Source organism: Vidua chalybeata, chromosome 1 (genome assembly GCF_026979565.1).
Source record: "Vidua chalybeata isolate OUT-0048 chromosome 1, bVidCha1 merged haplotype, whole genome shotgun sequence".
NCBI lineage: Eukaryota > Metazoa > Chordata > Aves > Passeriformes > Viduidae > Vidua > Vidua chalybeata.
In genome coordinates this window covers 61,809,265-61,833,272 of record NC_071530.1, presented here as the reverse complement: position 1 = coordinate 61,833,272, position 24,008 = coordinate 61,809,265, and the positions used below count along the sequence as shown (strand labels likewise).

The window sequence follows — 24,008 nt, the reverse complement described above, 5'->3', positions numbered from 1 at the left end:
CAATTTCCATCAATATTACCTCTGAAGAATCTAGTTGCCTTTCAAACTCTAGCAAATTCATTTGTTGTGAGGATGCCTGTACAGCTTTGTTGAAAGTATCTGTTTGATTTAATTGAAAATACCTACTCCAGCAGTGTGAATATGCTTGGCATGGTTCTCTAATAAACAACTTCTCTTCATTTCAGTTGCTATATTTCTGAAATCTGAGCCTGAGGAGGTACATACATTCTTCACAGATCTTAATTCTTTGGGAGAATGACAGGGGTTCATCAAACTTTGATCTCCCAGGTTTCAAGCAGTTTGAAACGAGCTGCTGCTGAGTTCTATTAAAGGCAGACGGGTTGGATCAATCCAACAAAATACATGTTGACTTGAAAGAGAGGTTATCAGCTCTGCTTAGATTTAAGGTTAAAGATGAGGGTGAACTGTGAACATAAACTGACAGGGACATGTCTTGTTTGGACACAAATTGAACTGAAATGTGAGGGTATGAATAAAGAAATATAAAAGATTTCTTTTTGGTTTATTGCTGAGGCTAAATGATCTTTGCTTTCAGATAGACTCCCTGAAGTTACATGTTGGTTTGATCACTCAGAAATGTAATTAAGAGAGAACTCAAGCACTGCTAAGATTTGGGGGTATTTTTGTTACCATATCTCTTTCTACTTCAAAGTGGGATTTTTTTCCAGTGCCTTCAAAGTGGATTTTTTTAGTACAATTTACATATTCTAAAAATATTTCTAGTCACTCTAGTTTGAGGTTAAATAGTCTAAAAGGACTATTTTAAAAGGCAGAAAATAACTTCATTGTTCATCTCTAAAAAGACTTGTTGGGACACAGGTTTTGGGTAGTGAGACACAGAAATTGTTCAATATTTCAGGATGGCAAACTACTGTACAATTCTGTTGGGCACATTCACTACAGAGTAAGTGTCCTTGGATGCAGAGATTGCCTGTGCTTAGCACACCTATGGTGTCAAAACCCTGGGAAGCTGTATTTGGACTTTCTTAAATTTTAGAGATGTATTCTCAGCTTAGTCACAGCCTCTCCATCTGTAAAATGAGATGAATGGCAATGTAGTATTGGTGCTGGTGCTAATGCTTTTTTAGATATTTGAATTGCAAGCCAGGCACAAGTTCCAAAATATTCCTTTATTTATTTGTCATCTGGGCTAGAGGACAGTTTGTGAGTGCCGAGTTGGCAAGAGTAAACACAGGCAATTGTAGCTTAAGTAGCTTTCCAAGAGTGGCTGCAGTCTTTTGCCAACTAAAGATTACTGTTAACTGCTCCCTCCAGTATACAGATGTATATCTCGGGGATACAGCTGGCTTGTCAGCTGGGACAGTATTTGTGCCGAAGGTGATTCTTGCAAATATTTCCAATAAGGTTTCAGTGAATCCAAACTTAATTCTAGCAGCTAGACAGCTTAAACCTCTTATTGTCTGAGAGCTGGCTGATGTCAGAGAGGAAAATAATATTAGACTGGATCTTCACTTTGCCCCCAAAATCTAGAAAGTTGACTTTTGCAGCTGCCAATGAGCAAATTAGCATTAGAAATACCAGAATATGTACTTCCTTCATTACTTCTCATTATGATCTGAGCAGCTGAATGAATGTATGATCTAAAAGTTGGAGTAGTTTGGTTGATTGACATCTTATAAAGCTCCTGTCATCAACAGTACGTTTGTAACACATTAGAGAATAAGAACTGCCTGAAAAACTGCATGTGTAATGCAAACGCAGAACTGGCCTCATTTGTGATGGTTTCTGTGAAGGATACAGTTAAAAGAGAAGCACTGGTGTTAAAGGGTTGGTCAGTAAAGATGAGAACATGCTGACTTCCCATCTCATTGCTGCTTTATCCTTGACAAAGTTCTTTCTATATTTAAGGTCAAAAAGATATCGCTTATTATTTTTACATAATTAGCATGGGGGTGGTTTTGACAGTTCCGACTCCACATAAATTGTGAACTTGATCAAGGGAGGTCAAAATGTGTCAGGATTAAGCATCCATTTCTCACCTAAGTGGATTTCTGAGAAATGTACTCGGTTTATTTGATTCTTTTTATCGTAAACTCTTACAGTCAAGTTAAAGAGGTAAAAATTAGTGCTAGGTAAAACAGTCTTGGCCAGTTTTCTTATGGACAGAATTATGAGGCCTTTTCCTGAACACTTGTACTTAAGTGATGTTATAGAGATTAGATAACAAACTGCAGAATTTACTCCATTATTACACAAACCCAAATGGGGATGAAACAACTGCACCTAGGATTCCTTAATTGTGAAAAAGTTACTTTGATTTAAAAAAAAAAAGAAAACAAGACAAGCAAAGTACTAATACAAGTGGAAATAATGGTAGACAGGCTTCAGCTATTGAGCAACATTTGAAGTTGATGGGACAGAGGAGAGAAAATAAACAGATTTTCCTTTAAAATATGACAATCCAATTTCAAGGTAAAACTCTGTATTCTTTCTGAAGGGCATTGATGCTACCTGACATTCAAAGGCAATACATGTTGCAGCAGGAATATACTTCAAAGGATAACCAAAGCAGTAGAAATTTTCAGAAAAATTTCAAATGCATGCTGAGAAATACTTATGTTTTTAAAATGTCATTCATATTCAAACTGAACAAGACTAAAAAATCCACATCTTGAAAATAAAAATTCTGTTTATGTGATGTATCATGCAATAATAAAGGTTCACATGGCACAGGGCTTTTTTCCTAATATTTTGATTGGTGTGGTTTTAACTGACCCATACACTGAGGTTCCTTGTCAAGTGGTTTTATCTGACCATATCTTCCAGAGGTGCTGCACAGCCTCATTACTTCTTGTTACTCTTTTCTCCTTGTCTTTGTCAGCCGTGTGATCTCACTTCTTTACTTGCCAGTTCCAGATTTCTAATGTCAATTTTTTTTCTCAGAATTCCCAAATCTTTCTGTAATTTAACTTCTCAAAGGGAAAGCCTTAGCCCAGGTCCAGTGACCACAAAGCAGAATATTGCTCACATCTGACTGGCCATTTGTCTGTGCATTTTGTGCTCTTCAATATTGGCAAAACCAGCCTTAGAAAATTGCAGTGATTTCTAGTTTAGTGTAGGTTTAATTTAGTAAAACTTTCAAAAATGAAGGGGAATGAGATAGTACTTATGGTTTGCAGAATAAAAAAATACAACTCTTTATTTCCAAGGCCCTGCAGGAATGTTTAGGCCCAATGGCTTAGTGCCACACTCATGATACAAATACTATGTGTATTTATTCTAATATAATGTAGGTCTGTGTTATTTTCCAGTGCTGTGTCATTTTACAAATTCATGTCCAGTGTTCTGTCCTCCCAACAATCTTTTTCAGCATTGTTGCTTTCCAAGTTTCCCAGGGAGCATCTGTGTTTCAGATTATGTATTTCAAAATAGATCAGTTGACATTTTCAGAATGGGAATCTTGTTTTTCTATACATAGTTCAATTTGTTTTCTCTTACCAGTGTTTATATCTCCTCTCCATTTTAATCTCCTCCATGGATTTCAAGTCTGTATTACTTACTCCCTTTTTCCAGATCATGTATGAATATATTAAATAAAGATGGATATGTAACTGATAGCTGAAGTTTTCCATCTGATGCTTCCAACGAATTGAGATATTGCAGCTTGTCTCTTAGAAACAACTCCCATTTCATTACCAGGATGTGAAAATATTCTTGTCCCAAATATATATATGCAAAATCTTATTTAATGGTAATTTATGCTATACTGTATAAAGTGCTTTACCAAGTGCTGTACTTATGACTCTTCTCTTGTCCCCTAAATTTTGATAGATGTTAAAAAAAAAGCAAACAGCAAAACAACAACAAATAAATCCACCATACTCCTCCTTCCCACATCCCAGTCTTTAATCAAAAGAAAACAATTGGCTGTTAAGCTTTCTTTTTTTCGAATTGAGCTTGGTCATTTTTGTAAGGCATGAGTTCTGATAGTCTGAATTCCACCAGGTCTGTCTGGTCAGTGTTATCTCTTAAGTAGCTGCTTACTATGATCAACACCCATCTGAAGGTCCACCAAGAGATAGACAATCCCTTGAGGACTGCTGAACTGGTTTTTCATTGACGTTTGTGTCTATTTCAGCTGTTATATGCTAAGCACCCCATGATTGTGACTGATTTACATTTTGTAGTTTTTCTTCGTTTTAAAAAGTCTAGCTAAGGAGGCATTAAAAACACCACCTGGGCGTTGAGATGCTAAGAAAATATTCATCTGTTCTTTGATCCCAGTACTCCAGAGGCCATATCTATTAACAGTAAGCAATGGACACAATACTTACAGTGAATTTATTTTGCTATTCTTTAGACAGAGGAGAACTTGCAAACAAATGTCTTTTAAATTCCTTCTTGTGTCATACTGTCACTTTCTAGTAGAAGAGTTTTTTCAATTTTTTTCTCCCAGCAGTTTATATTCTCTTTGAATGTGCAGTGCAGGTTGGCCAAAGAAAGTGCATTATGTTGCATTATCTGTGGGGACTGTAATCACTCTGTAGGCTCAGTGGTCTCATGACTTTGAAGCACGTGCTTCAAGAAGACTGCCTGTTCTAGTACTGGCCAGTTCTTGTGTGCAGCTGTGAAGGGTATCTGAAACAGCATGTATTCTGTTTTCAACTGAATGAATTTCATTTACCTAGGACTTTTCCAAGCACTGCTACAAGGATATAAATAGCAAACATCAGATTGAAGCAAAATCAGTGAGGGATTCCTTATTGTCAGTCTCTCCAGGCAAATCCAGAGATAATTCCTGGGTTCTGAACTGAGCCCTTGGCCAATGACTCATTTTTGTTCCATTACTCTGAAGAGTCAAATTTACAACTCAAATGAGTACACCTACGGATATTATATCTTTAAAAATCTGTAGCAGGCTTGCTGACTACAGCTTAAGTTTCTTCAGAGTGAATAATTATGCATAATCTTTTTAAATTACCAAAATTATTAATTACTTTGAAAGATTTCTTCTAGCAAAAAGTAGATAGCTTCTCTGCCATATGACTGTACTTGCAATAATCAGTCCCACAGGTCAATTAAATGCTTCAGGCTTTAGTCAGCAAGCAGACACCCATCACTGCTGCATGTACTTAGATGGAATGGAAGTTATTGCTTAATTACTCCATTTAAGACTGGATGAAAAAGGGGTCATTACGGGTTTAAAGCTTTACTTTCGATTTATATGGCTTAGAATTATACTTACAAAGACAAGAGCTTTTCTCTTTGCATAAATTAATTTAAAATCATAGATTTTTGAGTGCTCTTCAGAAAGTAAATGGGATTCTGATTAATTTTAGTTCTGCAATTGCAGGACTTAGTAATGAACTAAATGTAGACTGAAATCATGAGGAAGTTGAAGAGATTTTCTAAAATAAGTGTGAAAATGTTAGATGGATCTGCTGTACATGTGCTTCTTTTATATATTACAACCAAATGGTTATATTTCCAGCCTATATAGTGGGGTCTGTGCAGTGCCTCCCTCAGCCTTCTGTGGCATGTGTTCACGGGGTGAAACCCATTACTCTAAAAGCTTAAAGTTGTCAGTGGAATTCTAGGAAAACAGGGAAATATGTGGTATTACATTTTGTAAAGAAGCAGTCTGTCTACTTTCAAGAGTTACATTTTTGTGTCTGATTTATTGCATTGCATCCATATGTATGGCTTATGTGCAGCTCCAGTACACTTGAACTGAGGAATGCCTACATTCTTCAAATAATTAAATAATTGTATACAATGTCCTTCTGTTTTTAAATAGATTCCTTTTGATTAAACTGATGAGTATTTTTTACATAATCCAAATATCAGGTGTATGCAATGCGAAGTATTGCTAGACATAACAGTCTTCCTACTTTAATATTAGTATTTTTTAGTAAGATTTTTGTCCTCACTGTCCATTTTCCCTTGTGTGCCATACACCTTTACAACAGTAATGGTCTTTAAAGAAAATAATTCTCAGAAAGGCTACATCAGTCTGTCATAAAATTAAAAATTATTTAAATTATGGGGTTTTGCTGTTCGTTCATTGAAATTCTCTTGAGAATACATTGAAGTTTTGAATAGAGTTCACCTTTCTATCTGTTTTTCTTTTCAAATTGTTTGTTTAAACTGATCATTTATTTTTAACTGACTCAAGCAAATGCACAAGAAATAGAAATCAGTTTCAAACCATGAGTGCAGTGGAAACAAGTAGATGCTGCTTTGATCTTGATTCAGACTGGTTTTGTGAAAGCAGTGTTGTTATTTGAGATATCTTATCCCATCTTAACCTAAATGACAAAAATGTTATTCAAACTTAGGCGGCTAGTGTAAAATCAGTTTTACTATGTGGTCTGGTATTTCAGTAATACACACATGAACAATAATGCAGTATTTTCAGAATTTCATGTGAGAATGGTGACTTCTTGCATGTGAATGCTCAGCTGGAGCAGTCAGAAATGCAAAACACTGTCCCTTGTAATCAGGAGCCGTTGAAGGCCACGTAGTGTCACCCCGCTAGCTACATACTTCAGGTCTCCAGATTGTGCTCAAGAATGGCTTTGTTTGTCTGTAATTTGCACTGTTGCTTTTGGATATAAAATTGCACTGTCCAAATGAGCTGCAGCAGCATTCAGAGTGCTTTGTCCAAGAAGGAGAAAGTGCAGTGTGTGTAAAGAGCAACCTGTGGAAGAATGGGGACTAAATCAGCTAAATGGAAGTTTACAAAGATCAGAGCTATGTTTTCTTTAAAAATATAATGCCATGAGATTAAAACCAGAAAGTACCTTATATTCAACAAAGCTAAAAGGGTTATCTGTTAAGGACAAAACAAAACAATAAAAATAGACAGCTCCCTGATATGACTCAACTTGATTTGCTTAAATCAGACCACCCAACCACAGCATTCTCCTGGAATAGTATCTTGCACACAAAGCATACATATTTACTGTTAACCTCTCAGTGACTTTAGATAACATTTCTGGACACATGCATGGTATATTGTAACCCAGTTGCCAATATGAACACCTCAAGATATTTTTTCGAATAATATTGTTGTGGCCACCCAGTGAGCAGCCAGCTTTTATCTCTAAAGCCAGTTTGAAGAGTAATGGCAGCTCTGTGGTAGATATTAGCTGACACCTTTAAACTAAATCTTTTGCTTCACTGATCATCAGTCTCTGTGTTAAACAAGCCAAAAAACAAGCAGATAAAGGAGAGATCTGAGATTACTGTAAAAACTGCAATGATAAAAGGATTTGCCAGTTCAGAGTCATTTGCCATTTGCCGAGGATTCAATGTAACCACAAACTGGTGTTTGCTTTACCATCATTTCTCTTTATTTTCAGCCAGTGTCCTGTGCACCATTCTGTGCATAGCAGAATAATAATTTTCTTTCTAATGCCCAAGGCAGCTGGTGTGTCTTGAGTAAGAAGATTATATTTGCAATGGCAAGACAAGTATCTAAATACATTAAATTAATCTCCCAGTCCTCCTATAATTGAAGAACCTGGTTGTTGAAATTTTGCTGTCTGCTGGAGAATTTCAAAACCGTGGCAGGGCTGGAGTCAGACTTTGATGGCCTCACAGTTATATGATTATCCTTCATGCAAGTCACAGTGTAACAGAGGGCTCAGGTGGCAAGGACAGGAAAAAAATCCTTGTTACTGTATCTGCCAATCACAATTTGTGCTGGCTTCCTCCTAAGAGGAGACTGCAGCATTTCATACTGAAACAGAAACTATATTTTAAAACATTTCCTTAGTTGTTTTCTTCCCACTTTACGAGTTGAATGTATTATTACCTTGACAGGCAAAAGGGTAAATTTCCTAGTAGAGGCAAAAGCATAGTATAGATATAAGCCCTCCTGACAGTTATTCATAAGTAATTAGATCTCTGTGCTTCTGAACTACTTTGCTTTTTTTTCTATTCTTTAGCCCATTTCTTAAGCAATATAGAATACTATAAAAATGAAAGCAACTGTGACCAGTGTATTTTAAGTCTATCTATAGGAATAGAAAGGCTGCCAATGTCCTGGACTGAGTTTTCTTTTCCAGTCTAAAACCTCAGTAAGGTATTTATTTAGATGTTCCTTCTGAATGGTGAATTTTTTAGTCTTTGGATACCAGAGAACAAACAAAGAAAATTTATGAAACAAGAAGCCCAAGGTCAACCATGTAGTTTTCTTTTTCCAAGATGCCTGATGTATTTTCACTGTATATATTGACTGTATTTTGTCAATTATTTTTTTCTATGCAGTTTTTTCACAGAATTGCTAAATGTTGAAGTGCTGAAAAGCTGCAGAACTGTTAAACAATTTAAAATGAAAATAAATAGCGGTTTCACACATTTGCCTGACTTCCTTATCTTTGGGGTTTCTATTCATGCCTACCATGAGATTTCTTTAATAGTTTCCTGAAAGATCTATGTTCTAGGAAAAGTATGTGTTCCCTTCATATTGTGTGCCATATTTTTTGATCTTGCTGCTAAAAATGTAGGATGAATTTATATAAAACCAAACCAGTTAAAATTAAGCAAGAACAGGTATATTCTAATGCTAGAATAAAAACACATCCATATAAGACCATTACACTGAATAGTGTAAAAATTAACAAAATAGCAAACACCCAAACACAAGGAGGAAGGCTATAAAATGGAAAAGCACTCTCCTTGAATAACAGCTTGCCCCTATTTTACAGATGGGAAAACTGGGGCGCGTAGAGAGCTTAATTGATTTCCCTAGTGCCACCCTATAAATCATTGATGTGACAAGGCCTAAAGCTGATTCTTTCTGAGAGCTGTGCAGCAAACTCTTTGCCTGACTCTCTTCAATAAACAGATTCTGAAAGCATGTTCTCTTCCATGCAATAATTTATACTTGATGCATGCAAAGCCTGAAGTATGAGCAGATAATGCTATTTGATTTGTGTTTTGCAAAAAGCCCTTCCAGATACTCTGTTCTACTTGATCTGCTTCCTTCATAAACAGATTTTCTGTTGCTGACTTCTTTCCTCATTCAATCTCCTTTCTCTTTGTGTAAATGAAATGGCATATCCTCTCTCCCAGGTTCTGCATTTATTTCATGCTCTCTTGAGTTTGGATCATATAACTCATCTCAACCTCTCTGAGAGGCTAACCTCTTCTTCATTGAAGCTAGGTCATGAATAATTTCCTAGAAAGTGAGGCATTACCTCTTCTTCAACCCTGGAGCAGAGGGAATATCAACTGTGCGTAATTATAACCAATAAAGGTAAACCTGTGAGTTAGGCTCTTTCTTAGCAATGGACTCTTTATATGAGAGAAAAATGATTGCATGACTTAACCAAGACCCCTCATCTTCCTTGCCTCTGTATGAAGTCCTTGTTTTCTTTTAATCAATCACATTTGTTAATGTAATTCATAAATGCTGGGCTTCGACAGCATCAGGCTTCTCTTGCGTGAGGATTGCTGGGTACTAGCAGCCTTGATGCTAGTGACTGAACCTTTCTATTTCCTGCCTTGCCATCTGGCCTTCATAAAAGGAAATAACCTGGGACAAACCTAGAATGAATTCTTGTATTTTAGGAGCCTTTTTTTTTTTTGCCTTTAGAAGGACCATCAGGTCACTTGTGTCACACACTCTGGCTTATCTCACTGCATTGCAGCTTAAAGAAATTTATTTGGAAAACTGTTTGGCAAATTTATTACGTGGTCAGAATTTTTATGACAGAAGCTGAAAGATGTATTTTCAAAGTGCTTCAAATACAAATGTGACCAGTTATCTCATACTACCTGAAGAAATTCTGTCCTTGATTACACAGAACAAATGAAAGGGCAAATATTTCCTTTATCAGAAGCATTTTTCAGAGTTTCCCAGTATTCCTTTAAAAATATAGCAAAAGCTCTATTCTCTCTACTGGTGTTCAAATATGATGGAATAGCAAAATCCACTATATAAAATGGCAGGTTTTTTTGGCAGACATATTTGTAAGTTGTTTTAATTTATGATCTTGAAAACTAAAAAGCAATATAAAGGCATGCCCAACTTCATGTTAATTATGAAGCTGCTGATATTCTCAGTTAAAATGTTGATTTGAAGGTTGAGTGGAGTTTCTCTTTGTTTGGACAAAAATTGCTCTTTCATTCTGCAAGACCAGTGCAATTACTCTGGGTTGCTGAGTACTGTTGCCACCATTTTTCCAGCAGTTTCCACCAGTTTTCAATCACCAATCCCCATCTTTACTGGAATCCCTGTCAAGTTTCTAGAGTTTGAGAAACCTCTGTGACCCTGAGGTGTTTGTATAGTTTTTGACTTATTAGCTAGGAAAAATATTAGGATGAAAGTGCAAATATGTAGAGACTTGGATGCAGGAGATATTGGGAAAAATGTTATGTTAGCTAGAACTGATCAAAGTGATTAGTTTATGTAAAGTTATGTCATTTTTTAGTGTGGTGAATTGTGCTGCCATTTCTACCACATTCTTTAGGAGAAAGGAACAATACTAATTTTTTTTTATTTCTTTTTGGACTGCTAGCTTCATTCTCATTTCTTTCTCATTATAGTATGCTGTAATAATACTCCAGACATCGTGCTGGCGCTCTTGACAATATTTTTTGCTCGTGCAATATGAAACTTCCATCAGCACAGACCTCTTCACCAGTATAGGTGAGGAACCCAGCTACAGTTGCCAGGCAACTTTGTCTTCATAATTTCACGAAACAGTGTAAAATGTAAATATCATTCTTTTCTCTTGTCTTACATACCTGCTTCATTTTATCACCTCATGGAAAGTAGCTTATACCCTTCTTGCTGCTTCTGACATAGAAGTAAGACACTGATGATGCAAGGCTGATTCTGATGCAGAAATCTTTTTGGAGAATTCAATAGCTGGCTGTTAAAGTGTAAGAGGGACTAAAAAGATCTAGGCCTGCCTCCTTTTATAATGCATCTCTGTTGTTTAAAAGGCAGTTTCAAGTTAATTACTAGCCTTTTGCCTTTGGAATCTGGCAGCTTATGGTTTTGTTGCCTTTACTAGTGTACAATAGAGGGAGAGGTGTAAGAGGTGAAAAGGGAGTAGATCTTAAAAGTGGAAAACAGTAAGCTTCATTTTTTTTCATGGGGGCATCTGTTTTCCTTCTCCATGTCTGGAGTATCTTGACATGGAGCAAATGGAAACAATGGTTTGGGTTTCTTCTTGCATATGTGAGACAGTTCATAGAGTCCCTTCAGGAGCAGAACAAATTTCAGAGAAAATAAAAAGAACAATTGTCTTAGGCCAGGCATGGTAGAAAAGTCTAGTAAAACTATGTGTTGGGCAAATCAGTAAGATATAGGCAGGAGGAAAAAAGCCAGGAGAAATCTTACTGCTTTTGAGTTCTTAGTCTACACTTCTTCTGAGGAGTGGGAATGTTGTTTAGCCTTACTCAGTTTTTTCATTCCAGTCAACTATGGGAAAAATAATACTCTGAAGGGTGGAAACACAGAAGAAGAAAAAGGGCAGGACAGGACAATAAAATGCTGCATACTCCTGACCTTCTGATATGATCCAAGATTGAGCAAAGGCAATGGCAAAAACAAATGTGTGAACTTTTCTCAGAAGTATTTCTACATAATTTTGATACCTTCGTAAGTTAGGCTTTGAGAACATTAGAATATAGCATTTACAGCAATTGTGGGAATACAACAGTGATTTCTGCCTAGTGCGCCACATTCATTAACACATTTTTTTTAATGAATGGTGATTTGTTTCCTGTGCCTCTGATTTTCTGTTGCATTTTGACTGTAATTAATGGGAGATTACTTAGAAATGGGAAAGAGCATAAATAGGAATTGGAAATACTTTTTTCCTTGGACAATTGTTATATTTACATGGCACATTTCTATTTGTATTTGCAGGCTTTTTTCACAAAGGCATAAGAAGATCCTCTTTTCTTGAGGCCCTGTTTCACAGCTGTCAACCTCCTTTGTGGATGGTCTGCAAAAATCATAAAGATAGGCAGGGCCACTCCTTCCTTGAGTGTTCAAGACTGCTAAACAATGAATCCCCATTTTCACATACACTTAAACCACCCGTATTGCCATACCCACACAGAGGGTTAAAAAGATCTGTCACACAATTCATTCTTTTTCCTAGTTCTCTCCTGTTAGCAAAAACTTTGTTGCTTAAGAAGTTTCAGGCCTGTCTAGGTATTGTATTGTTTAGTGTGTATGTCCAAACCATTCTATTGGCTTAATTGATAAAATAGCCAGTACACTTGGTGGAATTGGAAACCTGCTAAGTGAGATCACAGTAGTCTGATTAATGATGTGATATGCACAGAACTACAGACAAAATATTTGACATCAGCTGTAATTTTTTTGTATTAAAAAAGTTTATAATGTGGTTGTAATACCTGGGTTAGAAATTCTAGCATGTTTCTTGTTGACCTATCTCAATAATTGATTTCCCTTGCAATTAAATTGTACAGCTGGTTCCTCTTTCTGTTGTATGAAAATCCAAATACAGCAAAGGATGTTGCCGCTTAATTTGAGGATTGTAGAAACTCTTCTAATTTTTAAGTACTTCTTACTCTCTGAGCTATATAAGGGCTTTTATAAAGAGAAGATAGCACACACTGATTTAGTCCATAGTAGTAATTTCTTTTTGTTTTAGAGGAGAAGTGATTTATCTTACATTTTCTTGAACTGATTTATTTTCATTTCCTTGTATGGATAATAAAGAATTGGTCAGAATTTTCATTCTAGTATGCTAATGAAGAGTTGTTTCTTTTGCTTACCTTTTTTAGATGCAAATAATTGGCATATACTTCAAAAATAGTAAAATGCATCCTAAGTAGTTTGACAGTAGTTGCTATTAAATTCTAAACAACATAAGTCACACTACATTTATTATTATTTAATGACTCATTCACTTTGGTCCCTCTGTGAGCCCTTGATGTTATTTGTCATTCAGCATTATGCTGCTAGAAGTGTCAGCAGTTCTAGGGTCTTACCTTGCCTTAGACTGAAGAAACCCCCTGAAGAGTGTAATTTTTGATCATATAGTGTCTAGCTTCAAAATAAAAGAAAATAATACCATTATCCTATCCTCATTAACATTAGCAGGTTCTGATGATGTTCAGATGCTTTTTTTAGTAGCCAGTGATTCGTGTAGGCAGAAGGAGTTTTTATATTCTTTTGAAAAGAAAGCTGATACATATTTATGCCCTTTTTTAACTCTCACTGCCACCATTTTGTCTTCCAAGTTAATTAACTCTCAATGATTTTTTATGTATTTTGTATGTTGTTAAAAGTATTAAGAGAGCTTTCAGTAGATTCTGGAGGAGGGTTGGATTTGGCTTTGCAAACAGGGTCATTTTGAACCTTTGTTTTTTTCTGTTTTATCCCATCTGCTCTCCCTTTCTTCTCAGATGAGATGAACAGAGAACCTTGGCCTCAGTTGTAGAATGAGCAGAAAAATTGTAGTGATATTTTGGAGAAAAGTCAGACCTTTTTTTTTTGCAATCTTTTTGGTGTATTTGATTAAAAACTATCAGACTACAGATGAATTCTAGGAGCACCCAATCTTACTGGAGGGATCCCAGCATCGTGTCAGGGGAGACAAAACTGACTGTTGATATGAATCAGTGCTGTGTTCACTTTGTCATTTGTGTTCTCAAATCCAGTATTTTCATCTGTTCCTAAATTTTTCCTGCTTTGTTTTGTCTGCAAGGAAGCAACCTGTGGTTCTGCCTGCGATTTACTGAAGTGGTGCTTACACTGGGGCTTTTTATTATTCCTGGCAATTATTATTCCTTATTATTCCTGGCAATTCTCTTCCACAGCTGCTGATGCTGAACACAGCCTTGCATCGGTCTGTGCTACATCAGCACCCTCCTGACAGAGCCACTCTGAGCGCTTCTATTTCCGTAGTGTAGACAAGACTTTAGTCTGAGTAAACAGTTTGGTATTGTGAGTTCCTAAAGCAATTCCTGGAGAAGTTATTTGATAGGATATTTACCAAGCTGATTTATAAATTCTCATATAACTGATACTTGCCTGGGCTTATGCAGCTGTTAAGAGAGATCACCGAAACAGGAATTGCATATTGTTGCCTTGGCAACTACCACTTCATATTGTGCTTAAATCACTTGGAAATACACAGTATGTCTTAAGGAACTGCTTCCAGCAAAAACACCCAATCTAAATAATTCTAACTAATTTCACAGAAGAAACATAAGGATGGCCTTTCCTAACAAAGACCATCATTCTTTTAAGCTTGAATGCCTTGTTTCACTACAGGCTTAGCTTGTTATTAGAAAAAAAGCACAATAAAATTTAAAGAACCCATATATTTGTTTACTCATGCCACCATAATCCATCTGATTGCCAAATTGGCTGGAAGTTGAAAATGAAAAGATTCTCCTAAAGGCCATCTTCCATTCTATAAAATCAGCATTCATAGTATATGCTTTCCCATACTTTTATTTTTAATGTCAAGTTTTCTTAAGGGTAGACTTATTGTGTATTTTTTTTTGTTTTATTTGTGAAATGTTAGGAGTATGTAAGGAAGACCTTAAACATATTTTACCTTCTCATATGTTTGTTGTTCCTATTTTGAGATGATATTTTTATTTAGAATTTTTCTGCTGATATTTGCAACCGTTTTATGGAGTTTGTTAAATCATTTGAAAAAGGAAGGAGAGTCTTTTGCCAGTAATACATTAAGGCAGTTGCTTGAGTGCTCATGCTACCTGATTGTCTCAAATACCAGTTTTGCACTGAGTATTTTATATTGCTGTAGCAACTCCCCCAGCTCTGTGGTCACTCCTCTGTGTAACAGTCAGAATTGGATTTTGCACGTGTGGAAACAGTGTTTCAGAGAGCTCAACAAAACAGCGTCTTAGCAACGGTGTGCCAGATCCAGAAAAAAGCCAGTTTCTGACACTTCATCCTTTTTCTGCTTAAGTTGAGGTTTACAACAGAAAGATCCAATGAGAGAGACTGCTTTCAGGGGCAATATGTATCTCCCATTTCAGAAAACTTGTTTTCCTTTTGTAATATTGTACGCAGTCAATGAAATTTAGAAATGTAATATGACAGAGTTGTCAACATTCTACTTCTATTACCCCTTTTCTAGGCAATGAAAAGGAGAGACAAGCAAAATGCAAGCTTACAGAATTTAAAAGGAATCAGATATTTTGAGGACCAGTTGTCATTTTTAGGTCACCACTCATATCTCTGAATATAATTTTCATCTAAGCTGCATGGCAGGGTTTGTATGTGCTGGGAGAAGCTTTTTCCCAGCAGGAGACCAAATCAAAATGAAGCAGTCAGATGCAGGTGCACAGTAATAGACAGGATCTATTTACCCTGAAGCGTGAGCAGTGGGCCAAGAAAGCAGAAGCAGTCTACTTCTATCTCTCACCTCCTCTCCATCCATACCTTTTCCCTCCCCCGTAACTTTGCCAACAAATTCATAAGGGGACCAAAGAGAAGGTGTTCACTTGCTGTTAATGAGCTGCAGTGCCTGCTGCCGAAGGTCTAAAGCACTTTTTTGTTATGCTGATTGTGTACTATTAGAGCTGGCTGTCTTTTAATTTATACCTAATCCTTCCTTCCAGCTTGCACTCCCTCAAGCCAGCCTGAAAAATGGTTGAAAGAGTTTTTTTCTGTAGGCATCTGTTGCCTGTGTCCATTCTGAATTTTGAATTATGCTGGGGAAAGAACAGTGTGGCTGAAACAAGTGTGCCTAAAAAAAAATTTAAAAGCCATTTTCCTAGGTATTATTTCATAAGTCTTACTTTTTATGCAATCTTAAAAAAAAAAATCTGCAGCTTTGTTTAAAGAAGGGCAGTTCAATAATGATGATTTAACAAAGTCAGCTGTATTGGTTGACAGTGAAATGAGACACCTTGCTGTGCGTTGTCTGCTTTTCACGTGGGTCTCCAGAGTTCATTAGTTAAAAGCTGAATATTTTCCTGTATGTGAAGACAACCACCCAGTGCTGTTTCCAAGGCTGAAAAAAACCTGAGCAATATAAGTACAGGAAAAACACTGAAAAATTTGGTTTTGTTGCAGATTAGTGCCATTGTAGGACTGAGACAGCATTGTCTAGGTTTGGAAGGAAGAAATAGGGATACATGAATCCATGAATTCAACTGCTTACTCTGCAGCACTGAAGTGCTCAGGTTCTATGTTTCTGTCCCCAGGTAAAATGCACCAGACGTATGCTGTAAAGATTAATCTGACTGATTATTGTATGATGCAAAAGATATGGAACTCTAAATATTTATGTCACTCTGTTGTTGTAGTTTTGTGCAGGGGTTATGCACTGAACATAACATAATAAAAAACAGGCATATACCCATCTGGAATCGGACAGCCATTGTAACATGAGCCTTAGTGAAGTGGCAGCTGTCTGTGTTGTGTGCTAGTAAAGCATATTTCTCTCGGCATAAAAATTGTCATGCACGGGAGATGAACTATTTTAATGTTACTGCTTTCCAGTATCCACATTTAAATCCCAAACAACTTTGTCAGAAAGCTCTGAGATAAGTCCATGCTTTGTCTCCAAGATTACCTTCAGAAAGGGAGAGATGTATACATTCTAAATTTTGGAGGAGCAGTGCTGCATAGCAGAACAAAGCAGTACAAAGGAGATTTTGAAAAGACATGTGTTCTGGTATCATGAAAACAGTACCATGTCATAAGTTTCTAGAAACTTTGTTGCTTTTAGAGGGAGGCAGTGGTGTATTTTGACTTCTTTGTCAGGTGGAGAACATACCTACAATATGTAAACAGAAGACCTAGAGAATAATTAATTATAATTTTCAAGAAATTTGGCTTCTATTTACAGATGGAGTCACATGATTTATAAAAAGTATGTCCAGCAGTTAATTTCTCCTTTATCATCAAGAATACATAGTCTGCATAATTACTAAAATTTATTCAAAATAATTAGACTGCAACTGAAAAATCAGGAGAGAAGTAAACCAAAACTGATGTAGAAGAAACACTATTACATTGCTTTTGCTTAAATTTTGTTATACTTAATAAAGTTCAAATATGTTTACCAGAAATATTCTATACATCAGAATAATCTGCTAAAACATGCACACATAAATCGTGGTGGTGTGTATTTTTCTTTGCTTGCTTTATGACATATTTAAATAACAAATACAGGAAAGCAGATTTTTATGTGGCTTCCAAGCCTTGTACTAAGTATGTTGCATGATGATTTGGGTCAGAATCCAAGCCAGCCTCCATCAAGAGAAATGGAGACATGCTTACCAATTCCACTATGAATTGAACTTAGTCTGAAGAAGACTTTGGCCATTGTCTCTAAATCAGTGGAGACAATACATGGGCAGTGTGCTTTCTTCTATGGGAGAAGTATAGAAATACAGTGGTTATTAATTTATATCTTTATAGCCAGTCAGATGCTCTGGCTGTAATAAGTAACAAATCCAAACTGTGCAATCATAGTCTTCTTTGATGAAAAAAAAATTATGGGGGGTATACATTACCTTGTGTGTAATCACAGAAGGCACCACTATTGACATGACATAGCAATATTCTGTCAAAGCATGTAAAAAGGGAAGGTCCTTGGCACCCAAACTGTTGCAGAGTTTAAAAATTGGTCTTGTGTTTTATGTGATTCAGTCGGTTTTGGTTTAAAAGAGGAACTCAATTTGACTGCAGCCAAGAAGGATTTTGGACATTTCTTGCTGTTCATTCGTTTTATAAAATCAGCCAGCTGGAAAAACTGCTTTTCATGGTTTCCGGTAAAGGAAAAACTGAGTTAAAGAATTATCATGTCAGAATTTCCTGTAGGATAAATGAAAATGAAATAAAAGTTCCTAAATTATTTGATTATTAACTCTGAGATTTACAAACTTCCTGCTAACTGTTGCAGTGCAGGAAGTGATCAGACCCGCAGCAATTGTTGCATGGTTTTTGGTGAAAGCAAATTGCCTTTGTGTAATTATGTGACCAGTCCACTTTGGCATGGGGGAGGTTGCTGGGCAAGGATTTTTGGTATCATTCATAAATATTTTCATAATGTCATCCATAAAGTAAAAAATAATGCTTCTATAGGAAACCTTTCCAAATTGAGATGCCAGGGCTGAGTTGCCTCAGTTCCAGATGCTTTGCCAGAATTGTAGTTCCCTGAGAGCTGGAACTCATGTGTACCTGTGGAAGCAGATGAAAGAATAGGAATAAAAATAAGATACTGAACTACTTCTGCTGCTACATGCCTGAAAAAAAAATCATCAAAGTTATTATAATTATGACTGTTATTAGATATCATGTCTGGTTTCTGCATATTTAAATTCTGAGAGAGGTGAAACTTAGGCACTTAGAGATCCCAGGGGAATAATTTCAGAAATGATGACATATTCCAATTTTTGAACAAATTTCAATACCAAAGCTGTGTTCTGCGTACTTACATTTCTTCTTAATTATACTTGGATGCAGGATAGATAGTAATTTTCTGTCTTACAAATGCACGTAGCCAATTAGTCTTGTAGATCATGAATACGCAATGGCCTAACTCATTAAATGGAATTTTCCTTCTCTGTTGTTATGGCAAAAGAGTCTGCAAATAGCTGAGTGTTGTATCTCTCTGGGAGCTCAGCCTTGGCCAAGGCTACAGATCCATAACTTCAGCAAGTGGACAATTACTGGATTTACTTTTCATTCCTTACAGTGTGCCATGCTAGTCTTGTGTTTGTGTGTATCTGTCTGTCTGTCTGTATGCATGTACTATAAATTGGTATAGGCAGTTTTGCTCCTCTGAACTTCTGGTCCTCAATTTAAATGCCATCATTCTGATGCTATGTGATGAATTTAGTCTTCCTGATTTCTTCCCATTCCCAAGAAATTCTGAGCCCAGAATCTCTCCCTCTGGCCCACTGAGACATGCAAACCTGACCTCTTTTGGCTTCTGGAAGCAAAGCTGAGAAAAACTGGCAGCATGTCTCTGAAGAAACCACATCTTATATCAAATGGTCTAACACAGGTGTTCTTTTCTTCTTCCCTCTGATTTTTATTTTTTTTTCTGCATAATATGCTTACTATTCTGTCATCTCAGAGTATGAAGATAACACATGTAGCCTAGTTTGCCTCACAAGCAGGGTTCATCACCATGATGAAGGCAGACTGTTATGACCAGAGAGATCCAGGGAACCACAAGACAACTGAGAAATGAGTTACAGACCCAGTATTTCTCTGAGCCAGTTTTGCTAAGTTTCAGTGTCGGTAAATAATAAACAGGATGTGAGGACATGACTTGGTGATTGGCCTTCGTGCTTTTCAGTGGTAGCATGTTTGCCCAAGGGTGAATGTTGCTTATCTAACATTCTGTGCTCCTCTTTTTTATAATATTGCTGGACATCTGAGACTTGAACCCTTCAGTGCTACAGATGTTGAGTTGCGATTTTTAAAAGCTGTGGTTTCAAGTATTATAGAAGTAACAAAATCTTTCAGTTTAGGGGAAATGTTTTCTGTAATCTTATTACTGGAGTAGTTATCTTGAGTGCCTTATTGACATGTTTTGCAAAACTACTCTGGGGATTTAAATGTAATGACTGTTTTCTTGAAAACAGTAATAAAAAAACGACCATGCTGTTGGTTACACTGGATTTTTACTAAAATTTGAGTATGTTTTATCTGTTGTTATTTGTAGTTGCGGACTTCCCAGAGAATGGAAATTCTAAATGTGTTATAAAGAAGTCTTAAACACCTCTTAAAAGTATGCAAAAATATACATATTTTGTGCTATTAGGATACTGTTACTGGGTCTGGAACTGGGGATTTTTGCCCCTTCTGCTGTGTACCCCACAACTTGTGGTTCTGGGGAGTGAAGGCTATCTGCCTTTGGGGAAATGAGCTAGGTGCTCGCTGTCTCCCTCACTTTCCAAGGTTTACTTTGGGAGTGTTCCAATAAATGCAGGAGAAAGGGAAGACAAGAGTTAGTCTGTGAAATCTTTCTTTTTAGCAAGTGGAGAATTGTATACATATCTCAGGTGTATTCATATGCATATACATATATATGCTGTAATGCAGATGTGACATTGCTGTTCCTATTTCTTAAAGTTCTATTTTCTACAATTTACTTTAAGAGAAAATCCTAATCTTATCTTTTACTGCTTGTACCTTAAAGAATCAAAATATTATCCTCTCTGAATCTTGCAGAGTTCACATGGAACTTATGATGGAGATGTTAAAACTTGTGTGTAACAGCTGCCACTAGGATGTGGTGGGAATCCTTCAGGGAGAGGGGAGGGGAATGTAACTTTGCTCATGGTTATTAAAACTGTGGAGTAAAATGTGAAACCTTCTTGAGTCTCAGAATAGTAATAAAAACAGTGAGTAAATTTAACTTGCTAGACAGTTGTAATTTGCAGAATGCATTTGTCAAATAGTTTGGAAATAATCTAGAGCACATTTAGATGGAAAAAGTAGAAATGGGCTCAGACTAAAAATGTGAGCTAAATGTCCTTCCCAGTTTGCAGAAATTAAGCTATATACTTCATCATAAACTCAGTAATGGACAAGACCAGAGGGAGATTTTGAACTTCAGGGAAAGTCAGATTTTGTTCCATATCTGTTTGGTCCCTAAATGCAACTGATTTGTCTTTGAGTCTTCAATTTAATTTTTAAAATTGTTGCTTCCTTTGAACAGTGTCAGTGCATTTGGAAGTTGAGAAGTGTAACTGAAACACAGATCTTTCCAGACCAATGTTTATTTTGCTTTTAGTATGTTGGGTCTGTGAGTTGTTAAAAACTTTTCTTCTTGAGTCTTTGTAATATGCAGTGTTGGCTCCATGGCCATGGAAATTGGTGTGATCTCATGAGTACAGTGAAATGAGATCACCAAAAGGGAATAAGGACATGCCCCAGCATTGTAAATAACAAGTGCGACTTTTAAAGAAAAGACACCCTTTTGGTGATTGATTGCAGATTTTTTTCATTAAGTGGATGAAAATGTAATGGACTTTGTTCACAACTGACATTTTTATTTGCTAACATGTTAATAAGTAAAAATCAGTTTATATTTCTGAAGTGGATTTTCATGTTAGGCCCCTCATTTTTTTCATTACAGCCCCTCAGTTCTATCCCTCGATTCTTTTAACCCTGTCAGTTTTAGACTCTTGTAAGTAGGGTTTTCTCTACTCCACTTTCTTCCTGATACTGAGTTTCCTCAGAGAATTTGATTGTTTCTGCTAAGGGCATTTGTTTGTAGCTGAAGTTCTCAGTATAATTCATTGGTTTTGATTTTTAATTTTTTTTTCTGAGTCATCTCTCATCTTCTATTTTCCAGGTTGGTGAGAGGCAGAGAGTTCTGGTAACAGAAGAATCCTTTGACTCCAATTACTATGTTGCTCACAATCCTTTCTATGAGCAGGTACAGTTAAATCAACCAAATAATATATTTTTGTTTTATCTTTGCTTTCTGATAATTTCAGCAACACAGTGTGTCAGGATAAAAAAATCTAGTAGAGAACTAAGAAGCATTTACCAGGAAACCAGGAAACATGTGACCATCAAGACTTTTTTATTAGATAATTTGTTTTATTATTGTGTTGTAAATATAATTTACCTGAAATTATGTTAAGAAATGTACAGTCGATGTTTGAGTGTACAGCGTGGTATAAGAAGCTGTTAATTGTTGCAGTAATTTTAATTTCAATGTCCCCAAAGCACTGATTTCTGAATAGTTGAGTCATGACAATTTGCATACGTCTTTCTGAGAAGTGTTTCAGGCAGTGCAATTTGAAAAAAGAATTCTAACAATGGAAGGTTCAGAAACTTTTTTAGATTAACATTAAGCATGACATGTTGTGTTTCATAGAATCATACAGTGGTTTGGGCTGGAAGGGGCTCTGCTGGCCACACCTCTTTGGATGCAGCCCAGGATACAATTGGCTTTCTGGTCTGCATGTGCACATTTCTGGCTCATGTCCAGCCTCTCATCCACCAGTACCCCCAAGTCCTTCTCGGCAGGAAAGTTTCTCACTCTCCATGAGTTCTTCTCCCAGTCTGTACGTATGTCTGGGATTGCCCCAACCTGGCTGCAGCACCTTGCACATGGACTTGTTGAACCTCATTGTGTTTTTGTGGGTTCACTTCTCAGGCTTGTGTAGGGTCCCCTAAATGGCATACCTTCCTTCTAGTTTTTTGTCATTTCCTTCTGTGTACTTCCTGTAGATAAATTCTTGCCACACAAAAACATTATCTTTGAGCTGGGAAGGAAGCACACACATCAATTTCACAAAATTGTTATTTTTGCTCAAAAGTCGATGACTTGCTTAACACCAATAACATTTGCTTTCCTGAATCATCATGATTTTATTCTCCATTTTCTTGCACTAAGCTGCCTACAATTTGCTTTTGCTACCATTAGGTATTCTGTTTTCTGAACCTGGGGAGATTATAGATGATGGCTGTGCTTTCTTCTGGTTTTGGGTTATGTTACAGAATTTATTTATTTGGTTTTTTCTTAGTAGTAAGTAACATTACTATTCTTGAAATATCTGTTTCTGTTAGATATCTGGGTCACTAATTATTTTCCTTGCTTTTTTTTTTTTTTTTTTCTTTTTTTTTGTGTTACATATCCAACTTAAGTCTTATGTATTAATGCTACTTGATTTTGTCTAAGTCTTATGGATTAATGCTCCTTGATTTTGTAGCTTATCAGTCAGAGTTGAGCAACGTGGTCTTCCAAACAGAGATTAAAAAGAAATGTCCAGGGACTTTTTTGTTCAATCCTTGTTTTATGGAAGCTTAATTGATTAAATGAAAAGCAATATGTCCGGGAAACAAAGTGTTGATTTTTTTGTGTTGTGTTTGTACAGCACCTAATACAGCTCGTGATTGGGACTGGTAAAGAATTCATGAGATTCAAATAGTCACATAGGGACTCATTTTAAATTCTATTAGGGAAGAAATGCTTCCCATTAAGAAAATGCAAATATTTTCCCTAAAATCTTATGTGTGGCATGTTTCATAAGGATGGTATCCTACTGCTCACCCAGGTAAGCACAAGAATCCATGCTAGTAACTAAGATTAATAGCAGTAAATTGAATGATAGTAAATTGAAAACCACTCTAAAGTCTAATTATTATATTATATATTATTTAAGCTGAAGCTCAGAGTCCTGGTATAGTATTCTGTTAACTCATATGGTTATCAAATGTATTCTATCTTCACTGAACTCATCTATACTGAAAGAATTTGCTGTTAAACCCACATCAATACAACTACGCAGACAGACTTAGTGGTAGAGCTGCAGCTGACATTTCTGGAGGCTTAGGTGATACAGTTTACATTGAACAGAGTAGTCTAAAGTGACCAAAGAGGGCTTTGCCAGATCCACAGCCAAGGTGAGAGTTTCTGCTGTTTTAACTTAGTTTCTTAGAAATACCATTGAGGGCTTTTTCTTATCAAATACTAAAAAATATCTGAGTGTATACCAAGCCTGGATGCTTGGTTGTTTACGGTATCTCCCAGTTATTTTCACTTAACCTGTTTCTTTCTTTGAAGTTGGGTTTATATTTAGTTACTTCCTTTTTTTCGTGAGGAAATGGAAGATTTACAGAGGTAATGAGCCCAGCGTGTACTCAACTACCTAGTTTCCCTTTGACTTAAATTTGCCCAAGATGAGTTACTTGGGAAGAACTGTGATCCAGTCACATTGTAACACTCCCCGAGCATTAGGATCCTGACTTTGTGTTTGCTTAGTCTCCGCTTGCCTGTCTCCGAAAGGCAAAGATTTCTGCATTTCTTGGAAGATGCTTAGGAAGCTCAGCAGAATTCTAGGATCTCGAAGCTCTTACAGTCATGAACATCTTGAGCCTTCAGGAAAGAAGGGAAACCACTGGTGGTCATTTCCTCAAAGTGGGACAATTAACAGTTGTGATAGGTGAAAATGGAGAGGCAAAGAAATGGTCTCCAAATATGGGTAGCACAGATTATTTTGTCTGAAAGTCCTCTACACATGTAGTCCTAAAAAATAAGCCATTTTAAGGCACTTGAATTTCAGCA

General features: G+C 36.5%; 1 protein-coding gene across 5 annotated transcripts in view; it reads left to right on the top strand.

Annotated features, from left to right (window-relative positions):
• Nucleotides 1-24,008, top strand: part of CDKAL1 (CDK5 regulatory subunit associated protein 1 like 1) — a 379,245-nt gene that overhangs the window by 330,515 nt on the left and 24,722 nt on the right. For all 5 annotated transcript variants that reach the window (XM_053936121.1, XM_053936155.1, XM_053936129.1 and 2 more), the window contains one exon: nucleotides 21,285-21,368. In XM_053936121.1, the coding sequence (XP_053792096.1) occupies nucleotides 21,285-21,368 (84 nt within the window). The remainder of the gene's footprint in view (nucleotides 1-21,284; nucleotides 21,369-24,008) is intronic.